This window comes from Diabrotica undecimpunctata, chromosome 4, assembly GCF_040954645.1.
Source record: "Diabrotica undecimpunctata isolate CICGRU chromosome 4, icDiaUnde3, whole genome shotgun sequence".
In the NCBI taxonomy this organism is placed as follows: Eukaryota; Metazoa; Arthropoda; class Insecta; order Coleoptera; family Chrysomelidae; genus Diabrotica; species Diabrotica undecimpunctata.
The window spans coordinates 114891242-114914686 of record NC_092806.1 but is presented as its reverse complement, the minus strand read 5'-3'; the positions used below and the strand labels follow the sequence as shown (position 1 = coordinate 114914686).

Sequence of the window (23445 nt, the reverse complement as noted above, 5' to 3'; positions counted from 1 at the left end):
GTGTTGTATTTAATAGATTTATTGCTCGATAATTATTGGGGTCTTTCTTATCTCCTTTTTTGAAGAACATCACCATGATCACTCTCCTCTATTCATCTGGTATTCTGTTCGTGGTGATTATTTTATTAATAAGAAGTTGCAGTTGTTGTACAAGGTGATCACCTCCATATTTTAAGAGTTCATTTGGTATTTGATCTTCTCCTGGTGACTTTCTGTTTTTTAATTTGTTTATTCCTTCTTTCACATCGTTTTGGGAGATTTCGGTCTTTTCCTCAGTTATTATATTTGGCGTTTCTGGTAAAGGTTCTTCGTTTTGTTTTTTAAACATTTCTGTCAGGAAGGCCACCCATGTATCCTTTTGTATGTGTTCTATTACACATTATTTTCATACTTGTTTCTGTTGTCCACAGAAATCCATCTCTAGTCCTTTTGTGAATCTTTCCCAGTAATCTGTTTTTGGTTTTTCTTACCAATTGATGAGTTTCAGTTCTTATCCTTTTATATTCTTCATATGATTCATTCGTTTTTTCTGACTTATATTTTAGGAAAGCTTTCTTTTTTTGGTGACATTTTTGTTTAACTTCTAGTGTAAACCATGGTGTTTTCGTTGACCACTTTTTGTTTATTATTTTCGTTCCAAGGGCTTCTCGGGCATCATCCAGAATATTTTTCTTAAGTTTTCTCCAGCTAATCTCTACATTGCTTTCATTTTCGATATTCTCCATTTGTATTTTCTGTTCTAGCCTTTTTTGATATAATGATTTTATGGAGTCATCTCTTAAATTTTCTATTTTTATTATTTCCTCTGCATTGGTTTGTTTAAGCTTCTCTTTCCATCTTTCATTGAATCTAATTTTACCAAGTACCAAATAGTGATCGCTTCCCACATTGGGTGACGTCAAACTTCTCACATCCACTATCTGTTTATGGTGAATATTTCTGTTTGTGACCACATAATCTATCATTGATCTATGTCCTCTTGTATTTTCAAACGTGTATTTGAATTTTATGATCAAAAAATGTGTTGGTTATCCTTAGTTCGTTTGATGTGCAGAATTTCACCAGTTTTTTTTTCGTTTTCATTGATAACTCTTTCATTAAACCTTTGTTTTATTCCTGGTATTACTTCGTCTCCTATTCTGGCATTGAAATCTCCCAATAATATAAGTAATTCATTTTGCTTCACTTCTCTTTCCACTAATGTTTGTAGCTCATCATAGAATTCTTTTTTATCGCTGTCAGGAATGAAATACAATATAACATAATATTTTATACTTTAAATTTTGAATCATTTACAAGGTATCCGATTAAGAAAACTAATCAAATGAGACTTATGCTTGTATCCCTTATGTTAAAAATACCGAATTGTTTTAGGTTGTTTAAACATGTTTAATAAATATAAATCTTATATAATTTCCTAATTTTACTAATTATTACGTTTTGCAGTGAGGCTTTACAGTTTGTTAAAGCAAAAAGAGCTACCATAGACCCAAATGAAGGCTTTAGAGCTCAATTGATAGAATATGAGCCCATTTACAAGGCCCGCCAGATTCTTGCGAATGGAGAGGCTTCCCAGGACTGTAGGTCCAAAAGAAAATGTGAACAGCTGACTGAAACTGTAGATTATAATCTTATACAAAGGCCCCCCACTCCAGATTCAGACAATAATAGTGAAATAAGTGTTAGAGTATATGAAGACATCTCAGATCACCTTTATAGGCTTCTAAGAAGCAGCTAAGATGCTTTAAAGTATTTTTTTGTGTTACGAAGACTTAATAACGCATTTTTCTATTGAGATGTAAAACAATATTGCTGAGATTTTGTTAGTTTGATTTAAAATTTTATTTTTTATTTTATTTTTTGAACAAAGTGACCGATGTGGTCGATGTATGTTTTACATCTTAAATAGTTTAAATTTGAAGGTTGTTTCAAATAAAATATACATAGAGCTATGCTAATTTTTTAAGTATAATTGCTTTTTAAGCATTATGGTTAAAATCCGGTATAAAAAAATCAACATAAAGGTTTGCATAATATGTTTTGTAGTGATCCATTTAATATCTGGCACTTATTTTTGGGTTATTTCCATTTTCTTTGGTGATCTATGACAAGTTTTTGTTGTTACTGTCAATAGTATCTCCAAAAACAAAATAATGGTTTTTCCAAATGTCTGATGTGGATCAGCAGAAATCACAGTGTTGTAATATTTGACAATTATCATAATTTTAGAAAATTCATACTTACATGTATTATTTCCCAACAGGTACTTTGATTGTTAGTTTTTATCTCTCTTAGTGTTGAGTTTGTGGGTTATCTTAAGCAACTGTCAACTTGTCAAGCATTACTAAAGAAACTTATCAAGCAAGAATCATTTTAATAATATGAAGCTGAGATAAGAGTATCTAAGTCTTGATTGAGAGGAAAAGAGAGGAAAATGCAATACTTGGGTCATGTGTTGAGAGGCGAAATATATGAAATACTTCAAGTTATACTGGAAGGAAAAGTACAGGACAAAAGATCAGTAAGAAGACGCCAGAACTCATGGCTGAAAGACCTGAGGATATGGTTTGACCGCTCATCCGCAGAAATCTTTCGCGCAGCAGTTTCCAAAACTACAATTGCCATTTGGATCGCTAACCTTCGAAAGGAGATGGCGCCATGAGAAGAAGTCTTGATTAGCATTAGCTAAAAATGATACGTTTCAATTGTCTCAAATGATTATTTGTGTAGCCTGTGTACTATTAAATTGGACGATTGTTTATGCCAGAAACTAGTGTGTTTTGGTTTGGACAATTTGGTTTGCAGACACATTTTAGATTTTATAATGCTTCGTTTGAAACATTTCTTTCTGTATTATGGCTCAAACTGTGAACCTACTAAACTGCTCGTATTTGAGTTTGTCACACCGCTTAGCGATGGAGCTGACATTTTATTACCCACATGTGTATTACAAGAGTTATGTTCTTTTCACTGATAATTTTGACTATTTAATTTTTTTAATTCAATTTTCGCAAATTATTAATGATATGAGTAATAAAGTAAATTATATATATGGCATGATAATATATTGTTTGAAACAACCAGTGTAAGTACTCAATTAAATATAGATTTAAGTATTACTATGGACTACTAAAGACTTTACTTATATTATTTTAAATGGGTACTTTTATAAATACCAGATGACAAGTATAAAGTTAATTACATTCTTATAAAATTACAGAATTGAGTTCTCTTAGTTCTTACTTAAAAATCTCAAAAGCACAATTTTTGACAATGGACCTTTTTAGCTATATTTAGAATGAATAGAGTCTATAGTTCCCAGAAAAGGAGGATACATAAATACCACATTAGAAGTAATTTCATTTATGGTTTTTATTTTGATAAACAAAATAATAATTGAAATAAATTTAGATCATATTTACAATTGAATAACTAGTTGCCAAGTCAGAGAATATAAGACACCATAAGCTAATATGGGTTTAAAGCTGTCTTGTGGTATTGTACGTTTTAATTATTATATATTTTTTGGAACGTTTTAAGTTGCAACTCGGAAGTCGTTTTCAAAATATAAATTAAAAATCATACATTACATTATAATTTTACTTTTTCACAATTATTTAAATTAAATTTACAATGTTAGAAGAATATTAAAAAAGTATTTTTAAAAAAGCAGTTACATAAATAATTTCTTAAATCGTTAGTTTCCACCTCTACACTGAGAATAAACGGTAAGAATAAATTACGTAAGTCGGTTCAGAATAAATAAAAAAAAAAATACTTAAATAAATCAAAGAGATACAAACAAAAATATTAACTGAATATAAACCTAGGAATAAAACACAAAGCGCCTTTGTTATATTTAGCGAAATTATATTGTAACAAACGGTAGACCCTACGATTGTGACTCCCATGGAGTGCGACAGTGACGCAATCGCCAAAACCGTGAGTTTGCGGTGATTATTATACACAGAATCAGTTAGTTAGTCATTTTGTTTCATCCGCAGTAGTTCCCTATTCACCTCAGACGTTCTATCTTAATATGTTTTACGATATCAGGTTCCTGGTATATTCTATAAAGTTCGAAGTTGTATCGTCTTCTCCACACTCCATTGTCATTCACTGCTCCATAGATTCGCCTTAGTACTTTTCTTTCGAAACATCCGAAACATGTTTTCATTATTTTTTGTTAGAGTCCAGGTATCTGAACCATACGTTAGGAAACAATAATACTGGGCGTATTATTGTTTTATAGAATTTTATTGACAGTGATCATGGGTGATCATGAGATATCATGGGTGATTTCAATGCAAAAATTGGCGAAGGAAAGTGCTACCCTAAACTAGGACCATATGGGCTTGGTGAACGAAACAACAGAGGAGATCGCCTAATAGAATTTTGCCAGGAGCATAGTGTTATAGACGCAAATACATTTCTTAAATTACCTAAGCGACGCCTTTAGACATGGAAATCGCCAGCTGACAAAGACAAAGGTAATTAGAGAAACACTGGAAGATGAATCAGTCGGCATAAGACTAAATGGAGTCTTAGTTAACAAAATTAGATATGCAGATGATACAGTAATAATAGCCAATAGTTTACAAGACCTAGAAAGACTCATAAGTAAAATAGTAATGTGTAGTAGAAAGTACGGACTCTCGCTCAATATTAAAAAGACGAAGTTTATGAAAATTTGTAAAAACAACCATAATACTAACGAAATCTTGATAGTAGAGGGCCAGCAGATCGAAAGAATAAAAAAGTACACTTACCTAGGAACACTTATAACAAAAAATAATGACTACACTGCAGAAATCAAAGTCAGAATCGAAAAAGCACGTTCTAATATTATAAAAATGAAAAAGGTCCTAATGTGGCAAAGACATTAGCTCTTAAAGTACGCCTAACAAAATGTTACGTATACAGTGTATTATACTATGGATTGGAATCATGGACGTTAAATCTAGATACAATGAGACGACTTAACGCCTTTGAAATGTGGACCTATAGAAGAATTATGAGGGTTTCCTGGGTAGATAGAGTTACGAACAATGAAGTACTGAGAAGAATAGGTAAAGAGAAGGAAGTTGAACTTACAATTAAAGAAAGAAAGCTGCAGTATCTCGGACATGTGATGCGGGGCGAGAAGTATGGCATCCTGCGACTCATAATGCAAGGAAAGATAGATGACAGAAGAAGCATCGGAAGAAGACGAATTTCATGGCTTAAGAACCTGAGAGAATGGTTTGGATACAGCTCAAAACAACTATTTAGAGCTACTGCCTCAAAAATTAAAATAGCTATGATGATTGCCAACCTCCGTAGCGGATATGGCACCTGAAGAAGAAGAAGAAGAATTTTATTTTTGTGTTTCTAGTTATAATTGTGGATTTAAGGAGGAGATTGAGCCCGAAAAATTTGTCTTAGTTGCAATCTGGTGAATTGTCGATTTACCACCTCGGAAACCAGCCTGGTAATTCTCTTTGTCTGGTAATTCTCTACAGTTATTCTGGTTCGTTGGTTAAGCATCTTTCTGTAGGCTTCATTTTTTTCTTTTGTTGCATTCTTGCATTCATCGTCAAACCAATTATTTTTACGGGCACAAATTTCTGTTACTATTTCATCTTTCGCTGCTGCTTCAATGTCTTCCTTTATTCTGGTTCAGTATGAGTCTATGTCTGTCTGGCCTTCTTCATTTACATTTTGATTCCTTCGCCTGTTGGTGATGTTTTCCGAGTACCGTTGTGCAATTGTCGCATCTCTCAGCTTTTGCACATTTCATTTTTTTGTATCCATTACCATCTTTACTAGTGGTTGAAATTCTAGTCCTCAATGTTGAGATCACTAGGCAATGATCAGAGTGTATGTTTGCGCCTCCATTACTTCTGCAGTTTATTACGTCTGTTCCATGCCTCGAATCTATTAAGATGGGATTAATTTGACTCGTTCTTCCATCAGGAGAGGTCCAGGTTACCTTGTGTATGTTCTTGTGTTCCAGGGTGCTAGCGACTGTCATATTGAGTGCTGCTGCTAAGTTATCAGTCGTAATCCATTATCGCTGCTGATGTTGTGTAGGCTATGCTTTCCTATCGTGGGCATGAAAATTCGCTCTCGTCCTATTCTAGCATTCATGTCACCTAATACAATCTTAATCTCAGTTCTGGGACATCTCCTGTAGGCTTGCTCTAGGTCGTCGAATAACTGTTGTTCTATTTGTGTAACTAAAGAATTGAATTAAAGAATTTTCCTTTTAAGCGCAAATAATAGACTTTAAAGTCGATAATAAGGCCTTTTGTTCTTCGGTTTACAATAAATTCCACCCCATCTATGAGTTGGCTTTTATTGCAGCTATAATAAATATATGGACCACCGCATTTCCTGCAGTGCTGAAACATCTCCTTTGTACGTGTTCACTATGTCTAGTAAAGATGTGAGAAATTAAATAAACTCGCAGTCTCATCAACCAACAAAAAATAGATTTTGTATTACTATGGCAACAGGGGTTAGAATTACCCGTGTTGAGCGTATGAAACGGTTGTCATTAGTATCATTTCTTCTTGTTTCATGATATATAATGGCAGTGGCTTTTAAAAATAAGTTAGAAATTCAAAATAATAAATGAAAATTACATAAAAAAAGAACGTTTTCCACCCAATAAAAATCATTGTACAATCATTAGTAAGTGAAGCAGAATTCCTTGATATAAATTTCATATCCGTAGAGATCGTACCCTCTGGCTACACTAGTACCAATAAGGATATAAATTCACTAATTTGTACAAATCTTAGAATTCGCTGGTATAGTGAAGTTGGAATATCTGTGTTTGTTGTTATTCACTATCATTTTGAGTAAGTCTTGAAGAAGCTTCGGAGAATAAAAAAAATTTTTGGTGTTATGGAAATATTTTTTTATTTGTGGTTAGCGCTTGAGTCCGAATGTGTGATGTCAGAATTAAATTGTCTTTTTAGCAACCATTTAAAGGTAGGTGTTACGTAACATGGAGTTATTTTGTAACGTTTGGAAACGGTTTGTGAAAGAGGGAACAAAAAATGAATTTGTGTTATAGCTACTCCAATAGCACTATTATAAATGGAATTTTCAAAGCGATTCCTGAATATAAAATTTGCGAAATTGCCCACGATACTTAGTCTGTTTTGAAAAAAGTGACCATATGGTAACATTGACCTTAGAGGAATTAAAAAAGGTAAACTATATTGTGTAATTATTTTTATACAATGGTATAATAATAAAAGCATTGATAGAATGCCGAATAGACCATCGCTACACTAACAAAATCAAATATATCTACCAAAATGCCACAGCTAGCGTAAGACTATCTGAACAAGAAACAAATAAATTCTGTATACAGCGAGGAGTATGACAAGGAGACACATTCTCTCCAAAGCTATTCACGACGCTTCTAGAACATACTTGTAAGAAGGCACATCTGAACGAGCATGGTATCAACATAAACGGAGAGAAGCTCAGTCATTTGAGATTGATGGATGAGTCGTATGGATGATGCAATAATAATGTTTGAAAAATTCGGTGGTCGGACTAAAGATTAATATGAACAAGACGCAAATATTGACTAATCTTGTGCTAAAACGAAATATTGCTGTTGATGGAAGGGCTATTGTGCAGACTACATCGTATAAGTTCCTAGGACATGAAATTCGATTGGGCAGAAATAACCAGACATGTGAGCTCCCACGTCGTATAGGATTAGCCTGGGCAGCTTTTGGTAAATTAAACTATGTATTGCAATCGGATCTACCCATATGCCTTAAAAGGAAAATCTTTGATCAACGTGTGTTACCTGTACTCACTTATGGAGCGGAAACAGTAACACTCACAAAAAAGGTAGTTAATAAGATTCGCGTGACTCAGATGGCAATGATGGCTCAGATGGTCTGGCAGAAGTTGGTGTTGTAATTTTCTTTAGATTTTTGTCTAAACAAAGTTTGCTGGATTTAATATCTTTTCTTGGATTGTTAGGGACTTTGTTACCAACATTATAAATTTACAAAAAAAAAATAACTATCACCAACCTATAACGATACGTTTCAGCGGGTGATTGCGGGCCCGAAGAAAAGAAAATATAGAACCAACACCAAAAAAAAAATAAAAAGAAATCTAAAATAAAATTAGACAGAAAATTCGAAATGCAAAAGAAAATTGCTTTACAGATAAGTATGTAGAAGTAGAAAAACTACAAGGAAACACGACACTTTTAATTTATATAGGAAAAAAATGAAGAAACTAACAGGAAAAACAAGAACCAACGAGACCTCTTATATATTAGACGAGAATGATTCAATTATGGAAGAACTTCTAACTATGAAAGAACTATATTAAAAACTCTTTTAAAGACAACCGAGAAGAAAACCGTAACGATACTCCAAGAAAGCCAAATAGGACTTGAAATAGCAAAAGCGAAAATTCAATATGCTTTGGAAAATATGAAAAACGGAAGAGTGCCCGAACCTGATATATTCGCAATATATATTATAAAATTAGTAGACAAGAAATATCTACACACTGAAAGACTTCTTCATTAGCACGTATAGAATGGCATAATACCCCAAGAGTGGCTCACATCTACATTATTTATAACCACCCAACGATACCAAACACCAGTCACTGCAACGAATACCTCACTATCCGTTTAATGAGCCGTATGTTAAAGCGGTTTCTGAAAATCATACACCACAGACTATATGCCAATCTCAAAGAAAATATCGAAGACACCCGTTTCCTAGATGTAAACCAAGATGCCTATGTATGTGTTTTGCGTATGTTTTGTTGACTATATCAAAGTAATCAACAAAGAGAGACATGAGCAAATATACAACTTCTTAAAAATAACAACATAGATTCCAAAGATATACGAATAATGACCAACCTTTACTATGAGCATATGATCTAACACTTAACATAAAAAAACATATGCGAATGAACCTGGAAACATATGCGAATGAACGACTGAAAATACCCTGGACTGATAAAATAACGAATACAGTGGTACTCAGAAGAATGAAAAAGAAAGAGAATTACTGTTAACCATCAAAAGTCGAAAATTCAATACAGGGAAAAATTGTAGGAAGAAGAAGTATAGGGAGAAGAAAGATGTTTTGGCTGTGAAATTTAAGAGAGTCGTTTGGATGTAAACAATGAACTGTTCCGTGCAGCTGTATCTAAGATCCAAATAGCATGATAGATAGTCAAACTTCGAAACGGAGACGGTGTATTTAGAAAAGTTCAGATTTGACTAGTTATATGGAAATAAGAATTACCTTTTTATGATGGATAATGTAACCATATGGTAACACATACCCATACAGGGTTAATTCACAATAAATATAATAATTAAAATCAGCTCATAGTAAAACATATATACTGAAAATTTGATAACTTTTTAGCTGCACCACTTAGAAGCTCATGAGATAAACTAGAAATACGTTTAAGAAAAATATAATTATACCGAATTGTTCTGACATTAATATGGTCCATTGTATTTTTTAGCACATTGTCAGTTATAGATATATTTTGGTCCTTTAACATTTACAATATATTTTTATATGAGGTCCATTGTTTATTGTGTAAAATGTTATTAAGAAATATGTGTAATATATACTATAGATTTTTATGTATTTGTCTATATTTTTGTGCCAGTAGCTTTGATATTATTTTTTAATATCTGTTTTATAACATGTTATGGTGTCACTACTACATTCTTTAATTTCCAGGTTAAAGTTTAGATGCATAAAGGGAAGTTTGTCACAGATGTCTAAACTTGAGTTAAATAATGAAATAAACATTTCTTTGCCTTAACATCACATGCACTTCAAACGTGGCATGATTTACTGTCAAAACTGATTTTATGATGCAAAATACATGGTGTAACAAAACGGTAGACAATAAATTAACCACCACTCTCAGATCAAAAATAGCTCGAATGAACCATACTTTCCAGACAAAAAAAGTAAATAAGAAACATCGATTTTTTCCAACATCTCATGAATTTTTTGATTTTGTAATGAAAATGAATTGTCGGGTTTCTTATAATGTTGTATCCTTAATAATTGTCTGTGAAAAATAGTGCTGCACTATTTCCTGACATTTCAAAATTACCAGTAATTATTTGAAACCTCAATTAAACCTGACCCAACTTTCTCATAATTGCAGATATCTGCAATTTCTAAAACCTTTTTTTACAATTGTAATGGGCAATTTAATTTTCCATAATAAACTCAAATGCACAATCACTGGAATCTTTAGTATACAATATTTAGAAGATTATTAATGCCACTGTTTAATATTATTCTTGTCAATAACAGCTGACTGCAGATTTTTGAAGTGTAATGAAAATAACGCCGTATCTCGATAAAACTGACCTTCAAAAATGGACCAATTTCGTTATTTTTATCTGAAAGATGCCCTTGTTAAAGCTACATATTCATTTTCATTACAAATGTCAAACAGTTGCCATTTAGCATTAGTATGTGGCCTAATTTATGACCTACCTTTTTTTACACCCTGTATATTAACTCATCTTTTGATGCAGTAAGTTGGGTAGCCTAATCTTTGCACGGGTTTGTTTACATTGGTATATCCTTGAAGTTTCGTTTGAAATATTTATATATTGTAACATGCTTGTTTATCCTTTATGAAGATGTTTATGTTATATGAAAAATTAAGTTTGAGATTTATTGAAAGTTAATAACTTCTCTATTGTAAATTTGTGACTATTAATACAAAAGTTTACATTTTTATACTCTACTTTGTAATCTACCAGTGAAGCAGTTATTTGGTCTCAGTCAAATACATTTGTATAATCTGCAAATGTTGGAATTAAGATTTCTTTTTTAAATTGTTGTTTAAAAACAATAAATCATTTTTCTACCTAAACTATTATTCATTATTAGGTAATTTACCACATCACTAATTAAGTCCAGGACTTAGCATATATATTGCGCAACTAAGAACACATCTATATGATTTGGAAAATATCAACTTTTAAGATTCTGCTGTAAAAATTTGAGCCCAATCTTTTACCATCAGTTTACAAGTCATAGCGAGTTAAGCGACATGTGAAGTTAATGTGTTGAATTATCGATAAAGCGATATTTCCTGATGGTAAAAACCTGTACAAGCGAAGCGATGGCTTTAACCCTTAAATGCATGATTTTTTTTATTGATGTCAAATATCAAAAAAGACTTTAGCGGAAGCTTAGAAATGACGAAAAAATAAAAAAAAATATGTTTAATTTTAAACATTTGTTTTTGACCATAACAGGTTTGTTGCCAAAATCCTACATTGTTCATACAAGGTCAAGTTAGGATATAAAATATATATTGTTAATTTACATGAAAATTATAAAAACAATTATTTTTAATGAAACACAGTGCCACACTACATCACAGAATTTTCTTGTCCTGTGTAAATTTCAAAATTATACGAATATCCGGAAATCCCTACCAGCACAAACAATTTGAATCCCCATTTTTGCGTTTTTTTTTGCCAAGTATTGTTTCATATAATGACCAATTTTGGTGGAACACATTTGCTCATCAATGCGTAGATGTTGTTCAAGTGTTACACTGGAAAAATTTGGAAGAAGAAAATTCATCTTCAGTACCCATTCCAGTGAAATTTGCCTAATATTCCTGCAGATCCTTCTCCGACAAATAATTCTGACGATGCATTCTGTAATAAAGAATCAGATGTAAATATTCTATGTCAGGCATTCTTGAGTGCGCACTGTAGCAAAACGGCAACAAAGCATGTTTTTCATTTTTCTCATGAATGCGGTAAAAACAACAAGGGAGCATAATAAAAATATAAAGTATATACCTTACCTACTAACTAGGATATTTATTCAATAATAAATCACTAATATTCTAACTAGATATGACTCACAAACTTTATCAAATAATACACGACGGTACAGGTTAGCTGTAAAACAATTCAATGGGTCGAAGTGCATGCTTATGATATCTGTTCAAAAAGTGCCAAACTATTTTATATTTACACTATGTAGACTACAGGCAACGCCATGCAGTTACTTCAAATTAGAATCAGAATAGACATTTCATTCAATCGTTTACCTATGTTGCCGAACGGCAACACGATGCATTTAAGGGTTAACCATATATCAAACGCCCCGGTCGGTCAAATTTGGCAGTTGTCCCAGAAAAAATTTAAAAATTCACAACATCGTTTTGGCCGATCGTAAATTGAAGTTATCTGAGAAGGCAGAGGAATTAAAAACATCAGAAGATAGTGTATTCTTAACTGAATGTTTGCCAATGAGAAAGTTACTGGGTAGCTGAATATGTGAAAGTTGATGGATCCATCACTTCATTCCGATTTCAAATCAGCATTCAACTCAGTGGATAGCAACAGGGAAAGCTGTCTAAAGCGACAAAAGAAGCAAACATTAGCGGGCAAAGTTTTGTCTTTCGTAATTCTGACATCGCAAGGTACTGTTGTGATCAACATCTTTTAATAAATGTTTTGGTATTGTCATATACTTTTGCCGTATGTAACTGAAAAAAAAACTTTTTAACAATATTTTTGTCTCCCAATATGAATAATAAAAATGTTTTATTAAAGTATAACAATGAACCAACTAAATTAACTTTTCCAAGCTTGGATAAAACACAAAAACTGCTTAAATACATACAATTCAATAAAATACACAGAAACTTGAAAACTTTGAAAATATGTTTACAATATATAAGAAAAATATAAGTGAATATGATTAAATTTGCTTTTGCTTTAAAGCTTTGGTTTGATGAAGAATATAAACAAGCAATAGACAAAATAAATTAACTATACGTGCAGTATGCTCAAAGAAGAACACGAGAAAGGTGCGAAAAATTCGAATAAAGATAAAATATACAGAATAAAGAAGAGGAGATACGAAAAAGACCAAATACTAAAAATGGAGGAAGATTTCAATCAGGATGGAGCGTATAAATATCTGAAACAACTCAGAGAGGGATATAAATCACACACAAATCTTTGTAGGAATATCGAAGGACAAATTATCAGTGACGTTGTAACAATAAAACAGGCTGGAAGTGAAAAACTATTTCGAGGGTCTGTTAATAGAGCAAACGCAAACAAACACAGCCCGTATTGTAACGGATTTGGAGTTAACAGAATATCAGAACCAGAATAATGAATCAACATACCCACCCACAATACAGGAAATCATGGGTGCCATTAAAGCACTGAAAAACAATAAATCCCCGGGTATTGACAGCAACCAGCTGAAATTCTCAAAATGGATACACATTGATAGATAGGTTAGATAAATTAAACACAGACGTGTGAAATACAGAAGACATTCCAGGCGACTGGAAAAAAGCAATTATATGGCCAATCTATAAGAAGGGAGACTACAAAAACTACAGAGGCATATCCTTACAATGTATGAGCCATAGAACATGCTATAACATGGGTTACAGACAGGATATTGAGTCACTTCGCAGAGCAAATCGTAGGAGAATGCCAGGACGGTCTACTATTGCCCAGCTATTCAACATAAAACAAATATTAGCTAAAGACTGGGATCACTATAAAGATATCTACCAAATCTGAATTTAGTATATCAAGGAAATTAGTAAAATTAGTTGAAGCTACTACGATTCACAAAGAAGCGCAAGTACGACTCCAACATCAACTGACAAACCCCCTTCCAGATAACTAAAGTGCTAAAACGGAGAAGACCTGGCTCCGATACATGTATGGAATATCTTATAAGAAAAATATCCCTAAATCCAAAAATATATTGTGTAATAAGTCTAAACAGACTGTGATGTATGCAGACGATGTAAACTTAATGGGCCGAACCGTAAGAGACAACTTTATGTGAAATGTGAACCTTAGAAAATGAGAAAGAAATAGGTCTAGATGTCAACTTAGACAAAACTAAAGCTCTACTACAAACAAGGAAACGACAGTTGAACGAACCGTGCAAAATTTTGACAATAGACGACGCAAATATTTAAAATGTAAAACAACTGACATACCTGGGATATGTGATATGATACATATATCTAAGGTTTGCAGCGAGGACGTTCATAGGGGAGTAAAGTTCAAAATCTATAAAACCATCATACGACCAATAGTCACATATGGCGCAGAAACATGGATCATGACAGAAAAAAGAATAAACCTTATTTGGAATATTTTGGAACAAACCTTATGGAAGACCAGTCCACTTCCTAAGATTGGTCAACCAGGATATACGTCTACGTCCACGGCCTTTCTTACCCTCAATCTTGCCTTGTAGAAGTCGGTATTTATTATTACGCATGATGTGGCCGAAGTAAGCCAATTTTTGGTCCTGTTTTTCCTTCCACTTTCCCTTGTATAACCAGTCGCAACAACTCATATTTTTCGTTTTTTAGTATGTGATCAAAGTAGCGTATTTTTCTTTCTTTCGTAGTGTTGAGTATTTCTTTTTCTTTTTTCATCTTTCTTAATATTTCCGTGTTTTTTACGTGTTGTATCTATGATCTTTTCCACTTTCTTGGATAACACCACATCTCAAAGGTGTCTTTTTTCAGTTGCGTCGGTAATTGTCCAGGCTTCAACTCCATATAAAAGGGCAGAGAATACGTAGCCTCTCATTACTCTAGTTATAATTTCTATTCCCAGTTTTCTATTGCACAATACTGCTTTCATCTTATTGAAAGCGCTTCTGGTCATCTCAGTGCGTCGTTTTATTTCAAGGCTGTGGTCTCATTGTTCATTTAGCTCACACCCCAAGTAATTGTATCTGGGTACTTTCTCTAAAGCTTTTTCCTTTAACGTAGATTGTTTCGTGTTCAATCTTGTTCTTACTGACAATCATGATTTTTTTGTGTTCAGAGCCATTCCATACCTCTCGTAGTGTTGCTTACTGCGATCAACCAAAATTTGCAACCCTTTTCTACTGTCCGCCAGGGGTATTGTATCGTCTGCATATCTGAGATTATTAACGGGGGATCCATTAATTTAGTGCTTCTTTAAATATTTATTCTGAGCACATATTAAAAAGTAGAGGGGATAGTACACGTCCTTGTCGTACTTCTCTTCTTATAGGTATCTCTTTAGATTTCTGTTGGCCTACTCGTATTATGGCTTTCTTATATCGGCACAAATTGGTAATGATTCTTTTTCGATCATTTATTTCTGTGTAAGTTAACTCGACATATGAATATGTCACAGTTGACATCTTGTATCAGTCGCAAATATACTTTTAAAATATGGTTCATCAAGCTGATCGGTCTATATTCTCCTCATTTCATTGTGTTGGGTATTGGGATGAACACAGATATTAGCCATTTCCTATTCTTTCGGAATTTCCCCCGTATCGTAGATTTCATTGTAAATAATTCTACTAATGTCAATATGGTTCTCTGTTAGTCTGTTCATATGTTCAATATCCATAGTCAGCGTAAATATCTTTTAATCCAACAGCAGAGCATTGCGTTCAGTGTCTGACAGGTACGTTTTTGGCACGCTTTGGATTAGGGTGTTCTTCAACCTTAACAACTTTCCACTCCGTTTTTTCTTCAAGAATGTACTTTGTGAAATTCTCTTCCACGTAGATAGATATAATAGTGATAGAACCTTCCTCAGCACATATTAACCCAAGGTATCCTATCATGAGCCGACATCTATAATATTGAGGAGCGCGTGGCTTCATCAGTTAGTTTAGTCATTTTTTATGCGCCCTATATCATTTAAACACCATTTGACGGAGTCGTTCTTGGAGAACTTGTTTATTTCGCTGTCGCTTTTTATTTTCACGTGATCCAATAGGCTTAAAAGTCACTTTCATGCGATTGGATATTTTCCAGCTCAGTGAAAGTCTACAATAGAATAAAATGTTGGAGATTTCCCAACGATATGTCAGCATGATTTTAATAAATTGTCAAACTTGTATTTGATGAAGAAAACGGCCACTATTATTTTCATTTGAATGGAAATTTTGCGCTTCTTAAATTTAAGGTTTGCGTATGTATGTGAGCAAAATCGAGTAATTTATTTAGTAAAGATGTTTTTTTCTGTGTAAACTGTAAAAGTTTGCATTAAGTTTTAAGAACAATACAAATCTAAAATACATTTTTGAGTAATTTGTCAACATTGTATCGTTTTCTTTCCATCTAACCGAATGTCAATGTTTTCTATTGTATTTTTGCATCCAGACTTAGCAAAACGTTGATGTCCCAATTGAAATGTTTAAATATTCTTGCCAATGCACAGTTGGCTTTTGTTTTAAATTTTTAGCCTTAAAATTGCCTTTGATAATCGTTATATCACTATTTCTTATGCGGATATAAAAGAATGTATCATGATATGTTTTCTTTTTGTTTTCTCCTCTAATACAATTCGTTTCTTGTTTGGTGGGTAATATTGGGCAACTAGACTCCTTTTATGCCATGGAAATAATACCATGTTGAATTTGCAATTCAATAAGTAATTTAACAAATGTTCTTTATTTACTGAAGTATAAGACGAAAATTAAATCGTACGTTCGACAAGATATGAGCCTTAAAAACCAAAATCACTCCACTATATCTTACTATATTTGTGAGAAAAATCAAGCTTGCTTGGTAATAAATGTTGTTCCTAATCTATTGGAAATTTTAAATAAAATGCTGTGAACCTATTAGGGAACTTTGATTAAAATCGACACGTTATTGAAGGAGTTGCTAATCCAAAAACCTAAAGAATCTAACTTAACGATAATTTAAGAAAACCTGCAATGAATGAAAGTTTTATGTAGTGAAAAATAAGTAAATTCAATTGTTTAAAAATAATACTATATTTTTGAACCTTTGCGCTGTATTACACGAAATTTTCATTTCTTAAGAACCTTAGTTTTTGATTGATTCCTGTGGAAACGTTTCTGATTCTTCGTGGAATGCTTAACTATTGATGGTGCTGGATTCCGTGCTCGAACTCTGTGTTTAAGCTTATCTCATAGATACTTGATGAAACTTATGTTCTGACCCAATTGGGGCGAGTCCATTGTCGATATATCGTTTTCAGGTAGATAACTTGGTCATACGTACTGTGCGACATTGAGTGTTAAGTAAGTGTTAATATTGAATAGCAGGAAGCCGTCGTCGGCGTAAGGAACAATATGGTCTTCGGATAATATCTGTAATGTAACGGTCGATTGTCAATCGAGCTGGTTTCTGAGGTGCGTTCAATTTGGATTCCGTGATAGCTCATTTTGAAATCAAATTTGCCGCCTTAAGCCTTTTTCTTACTGTCCACCGACTGGCGATGACACCTCTACCTCTCACAACGCTTTTAACAGGAACCTCGGTTTCTATCTCATGCCCATTTCGCAGGGAACTCATTACAATTAGATTGGTTGTCGACTGCTGCCACAGATCTACAGTAATCAACGATATACCGTTCAGACAACAGATTAAATTCTATTGCCCTGAATGATTTTGACTGTTGTCATCTAGCAATCATGTAATTACCTGGGATGCCCCAACACTATGGTATATGCGCACAAATCAATCCTTGATTACCGACGGACAAGATTACAGAAACATTTATAGGCGTCACACGTACGTTATAATCTTGTAGCTTTGTTAATTATTTGTTCTAATTGCCAATAACAATTTTCATAAGTGCATAATCTGCAAGTCCTAAATTAATACTTCGATTTGTATTTCCAATATTTATATTTTAACAATATATTTAAAAACTTATATTCCTAAGATACAGTTTGTAATTTAACATGCTGAAATGCTGAAAAAACCTGAGTACACCTTCCCAACTTTCTGTAAACTAAAACTATTACCATCATACATAACTAACTTAACGAGAATCATCAAAATTCACAAACATCAAACGAAATTTTCAATTATTATTATACCTAAGTTATAATTGGTTGTACAAAAATTATTTGTAATTAAGACTTAAAAACATAAATGTTATTTTTGTATCTTATGTATAATAGTTATTCTTGTAAATGTATAGTGCATTTAATAGTTGTGTTTTAGATGTATATGAGCTTAAACGATTGTAGGGAATTCGAATAATTTCCGAAACCCCATTAGTTTAAAACAAAAGTTCAATTATTTGTTTAATCACAATTATAAGTATAATTCAGTTTACATTTTATGGTTCCTCTTATCCTCCTATCAGATTTTCTTAAATGCCCTTCTCGTCTACATCCTTCAAGCTATCTTAATGTATCCTCAGTTAAACTTAAAGTTTCCCACACTCCTGAACTTACGAATTTACTCGTTGCAAGTTTTTTCATTTGTTTCGATGATTGTTTCTATGTATCCAATTGAGTGCTTATTTGGGTAATCTGTTTTCGTTCATATTATGTACGTGTCTGTACCAGATAAGTTGTTTTCTTTCGATGTCAGTAATGATTGTGCCCTGAAATCCCTTTTGTTCTCTGATATTTTCATTTCTAATTCTCTGTGTTCTTGGTATTCGAACTGATCTTCTAAATGCATCCATTTCGATCGCTTGTATTATTTTTTTGTGCCAAACTCACTAGTTTCTGAACAGTATAAGAGAGTCGGGAGACCTCTCTTTGATAGCAAATTAGGTGAACCGCAAATTTAAAGAGGAATTCGAAGAATTGAAATGAAATGCAAGTTTTTACTTTCATTTTATCAAAGAGAGGTCTCCCGACTTCGTATTACTTCATGTATATATATATGTATATATATATATATATATATATATATATATATATATATATATATATAGGGTGTTTCAAAAAGGTATGTCATAAATTAAATTACGCATTCCGGGGACAAAAATAAATTGATTGAATCCAACTTACCTTAGTACAAAGGTGTACACAAAAAAGTTGTATCTGTTGTTTGTTTATTTCTTCCACTTTCAATCCCGTATTTACAATACCTTTCGAAATAGATTTTTATATATTCTTTCCATTTACTGTAGAATCACCTCAATATTTATTCTGGAGACTATAATATATTTTTATTAATTATTAGCAATCGTAAGTGCAATGATTATAACTATTTAGTATTTTTAGATCTAGTTTTTATCATCGAGATATTTGGGTGAGATATTTATCACAAAATGATTATTTTGGGCGAAATTTAGCTCTGACTTTATTATTTGTGTTAGCTTATGGTCTAATAAAAGAAGGTATAAATTATTGTAACTTTTAAACTGCACTGGTGATAGTGATGGGAGACTATTATTATTAGAGGATTACTGTACATTATCGTGACATTTCTCCAATAAGAAAGGTTATCAAACCTGTTTCTTTTTATTTACTGCGCGGTTATCGTAACTCTTCGTAATATTTCTTGCTTTGATCTAGAAAATTTCCGTTTTTCTTTTGCCATAACAACTATCCATAATGAACCTTTCACTGCATTTATTTATAACCATTTTCCTAATATTATTTATCTTCTACTTACCATGATTATATCCTGGGAAACAATAGCATTGCTTTTAAATTAATCCTGTATCAAATCATGCTAGAGTTATTGCAAAGGAAATCTATTTTCCGTTTTAACGCATCATTGCTCTTTGGCTGATTTGAAAAACAGATAAATATGGCCCGTTTTTTTGTTATTGAACATTTTGATAACTAGTCAGTGTTGTTATTTATTTTGTAGATGTTCATTATTTCATTGATGAATTTTATTTAAAAGCTAAGTTTAGACAAAATGTTTAGCTTGAATTTTTGTTTATTGTATAGTTGTATAACTACTTAATTTAGTGCCTGTATGTATATAATTGTTTTGGAATTTTTAGCTTAAGAAAGAAATCTATTTTTATATCTTTGTAAATTTTTGTTTTGTTTCGTGTAATATAGAGTTATGTTCTTTTAATGTGTCAAAGTGATTTTTTCTTTTGATGCCTAGTTTCTTTTTAGGAACTTCACAGAATAAATTGCAAACAAATACTACTAGGATCTTCCCATAACTCCTTTTTAACAAACGTCTATTACAATGATAAGGAGAACCTTATATTACATGACATATGAGTAAAAAGAATTTGGATTTCATAACTGAGAAAACTTGTTGACAAAATCCAATGGAATGGAATCGAAAATTGAACTGGGGTAGAGACGCTCACACTCAGATATGCTGAGAAGGATCACTAACTGGACACCAATGTGGCCCAGGTGTAGAGGAAAACCTAGAAGAAGATGGCTGGATGATGTAGAAGATGATATAAGAACAATGAATGTTAAAGACTGTAAAGTCAGTGCAAGGACAGGAAAAAATGGAAAAGAGTCACGACAGCAGCAAATACACACACAAAGCTCTAAATGACAGAGGAATGATCCACCTTATCCAAGAATAGAATTTTAAACGCCATGGCGTTAGCTGTAATCCCTGTGGATTGTAAAGATTAATGAATGAAATACATTATGAATGATTTATAGTGTTTTGTATTGACATTAATTATTGCACTACATTTGTACAATGTTATGTATGCTAAGTCGTCGTATCTCGCATACATATCAGATTCAGAAAATCAGAAATATACAGTAGACGACATAATTAGACATAGGATACCACGAAATTATTTCTAGTATTGTACAGAGAAAAAATGAATAGCGATGAATCGGTTCGATAATGGGTATTACCGGCTTTTATTATGGCTATATTATCTGATCGATATATTGACGGTTTCTATTATGGCATTGACTCCTATTACGGTATTAATTATTTATCTTGGCACTACATCTGGCTTTAAAGTCTCTTGTTATGTATCGTATTTTTCTAAATAGATCTCTCAACTGATTGTTTTAATCGTGGCCTTCAATTTCTTTGCATATATTGTGATGGTCCCTTTTCCCTTATCTATGTACATCACTTTGACAAAGATTTCTTCTATTCTCAATTATTTTAAGAGGTTCATTTGTTATCCAGTGTTTTTGATTCACTGGATTATTTACTTTTCGGCGATTATTTGTTGTTACATAATGTTTAATAGTCTCCCATATTTGTTGTGATGTACCCTTACCAATCGAGGGCATACTTTTTTGTACTTCTTGGAGAAGGTGGCGCTTACTATTTTACCTCAAAACCTAAAGTGTAAGAGCGCTGTTTTTTGTACCCACTGGCGTCGTTATGTAGAATTCTGGGGCGCAACAGTCCGCACAACGATATGTATAATGAAGTTTTCGAGTCCAGAAAACTGCACCTTTATCTTTTAGGCCAATAAACACTCTTATATTATAACAGAATCAGCGGATATTGATTATAATGGCGCTCAAATCGTAAAAATAGTATTAGAGAGCGCCGCACGTTGGATACCTTTTTTGAGCTATATGCGTTGGCCTTTGATTATCTGACCAGCGATCCAGTTCGGGCTAGACGTCAAACAATCTTTGCTAAACCTAAGAATAAAATTTGAAGAATTTATCATTGCAAGTGATAATAGTTAAAAAATTACCGGTACGTTTACTTTACTCCAAAATTTATCATCAAATACTAGTTGAACCTAACCATATGGTTTCCCTAATAATGTGTCAACATTTGCATGCGAGTTTTGATAATACTTATTTCATACCAGAGGCAACTAAATAATATTTACTAAGATGCATAATATACATCTTTTTTTCTTTATCAATGCGCAGAATCTTTAGCAACCCCCTTTCCTAATTTTTCTGAGCTGCAGTTAATTTGTTTATTGTTGTGTGCGTGTTAAGTAATTGTCTTGTTACTAAGTAACATCGGCTTAACTGTCTTTACAAAGAACCACTTATTACATCCGAACGACTGCGGTACCTCGGATGACAGTATCCCTTATAATGTAGTATGCTTCTTTTAATCAGGGTTATCTCTCTTTGACTTGAAATTTGGCTTCAGTGCTCCTGTTTTCAAGAAAGACAATAAACCTGATTGTATAAATTGTCACCCAATCAGCCTAGTATCTACTGTCACCAACGTGGAATTCATTATTTCTGAAGCTATATCTGACTTTATCCTTCAAGAAAATGTGATCCTTTACTAACACGATCAAGGGTGATTTCTCTAAAGCTGTCGATTGTATTCTCAAGCGTCGATTACTAGCGAAATTGGAGCACCATGATATTCGTGGAAAGTTCAACATTTGGATTCAAAATTTCCTATCCGACAGTATATTTCCTATCCAACTTTCGAGTTTGTGTTGGGGAAGTCTATTCACTAGATAAACTATTTAAGAACGGAGTCTCACAAGGATCAGTACTTGGACCAATTCTCTTCTGTGTACACCACCGATCTTCCGCTCATTGTATCTAGTAAGGCTTCCAATTACGATAATAATACCAAATTATATGTGAATCCCATTATTAACCAACATGTTTTTCAACAATACGTTCACTCAATATTCAAGTGAACTTTAGAATAGTTATTTCCTCTTAAAATGGAGAAATGCGTTGTATTACATATCTTGCAAAATAATACATAAATACCTTATTTTGTTAATGCAGATCACCAAAACTCGGTAACCCCCACAACAAAATCGTATTAATAATTATTACTGACTTAAATTACTCAGATTACTGCAAACTCAACACTATTTCTAATCCGTAAATCTCTAAACTCTATTTGCAAACTTTACTCAATGTATGTCAGACCTATTCTTGAGTTTGCCAGACCGGTCTGGAGTCCAGATCTCGCTCTTGACGAAGATATTACTCGCAAAAAATCAGCGTAAAGCTATTACTAGCATTGGGCTTTATGAGACCTCGTTATGAAGATGGGCATAATAGAGCTTGCGCCTCTGTCCTTATTTGTTTTATATTAATAATATTATCAAAGAGCTTCATAACTGGAAATCTCTTGGACCAGACGGAGTTCAAAAATTTTGGCCAAAGAAATATTGAAGTGTTTATAAGTTCTTATCAACTGCCCAATTCCATTTTAACGACGCGATTTTTTCGATAGCGTCTGTTGTTTTTTTTCTACCACGTATTTCTTGGTTTGGGATTCGGTCTCTCAGAGGGACACCCAATATCTGGTGCTCCATAGTCATCTGAGTCACGTGAATCTTATTAACTACCTTTTTTGTGAGCGTTAATGTTTCTGCTCCATAAGTGAGTACAGGTAACACACATTGGCCAAGGATTTTCCTTTTGAGGCATATGGGTAGATCCGATTTATATACATAGTTTAATTTACCAAACGCTGCCTAGGCTAATCCTACGCGACGTGGGAGCTCACATGTGTGGTTATCTCTGCCCAACCGAATTTCATGTCCTAGGTACTTATACGATGTAGTCTGCACAATATCCCTTCCACCAACAGCAATATTTCGATTTAGCACCAGATTAGTCATTATTTGCGAATTGTTCATATTAATCTTTAGTCCTACCTCCAAGGAAGCGTGATATACTTTTGCAAACATTATTATTGCATCATCCATACGATCGGCTATAAGGACGATGTCACCTGTAAATCTCAAATGACTGAGCTTCTCTC

General features: G+C 33.0%; 1 protein-coding gene across 1 annotated transcript in view; it reads left to right on the top strand.

Moving 5' to 3' along the window:
* The window catches only part of LOC140439877 (serine/threonine/tyrosine-interacting protein-like), a 39016-nt gene extending 21042 nt beyond the window's left edge, over positions 1-17974 (top strand). Inside the window, exon 3 of the mRNA XM_072530043.1 lies at positions 1447-17974. Coding sequence (XP_072386144.1) covers positions 1447-1738 — 292 coding nt within the window. The 3' untranslated portion in view covers positions 1739-17974. The remainder of the gene's footprint in view (positions 1-1446) is intronic.
* The last annotated feature ends 5471 nt before the right edge of the window (positions 17975-23445 follow it).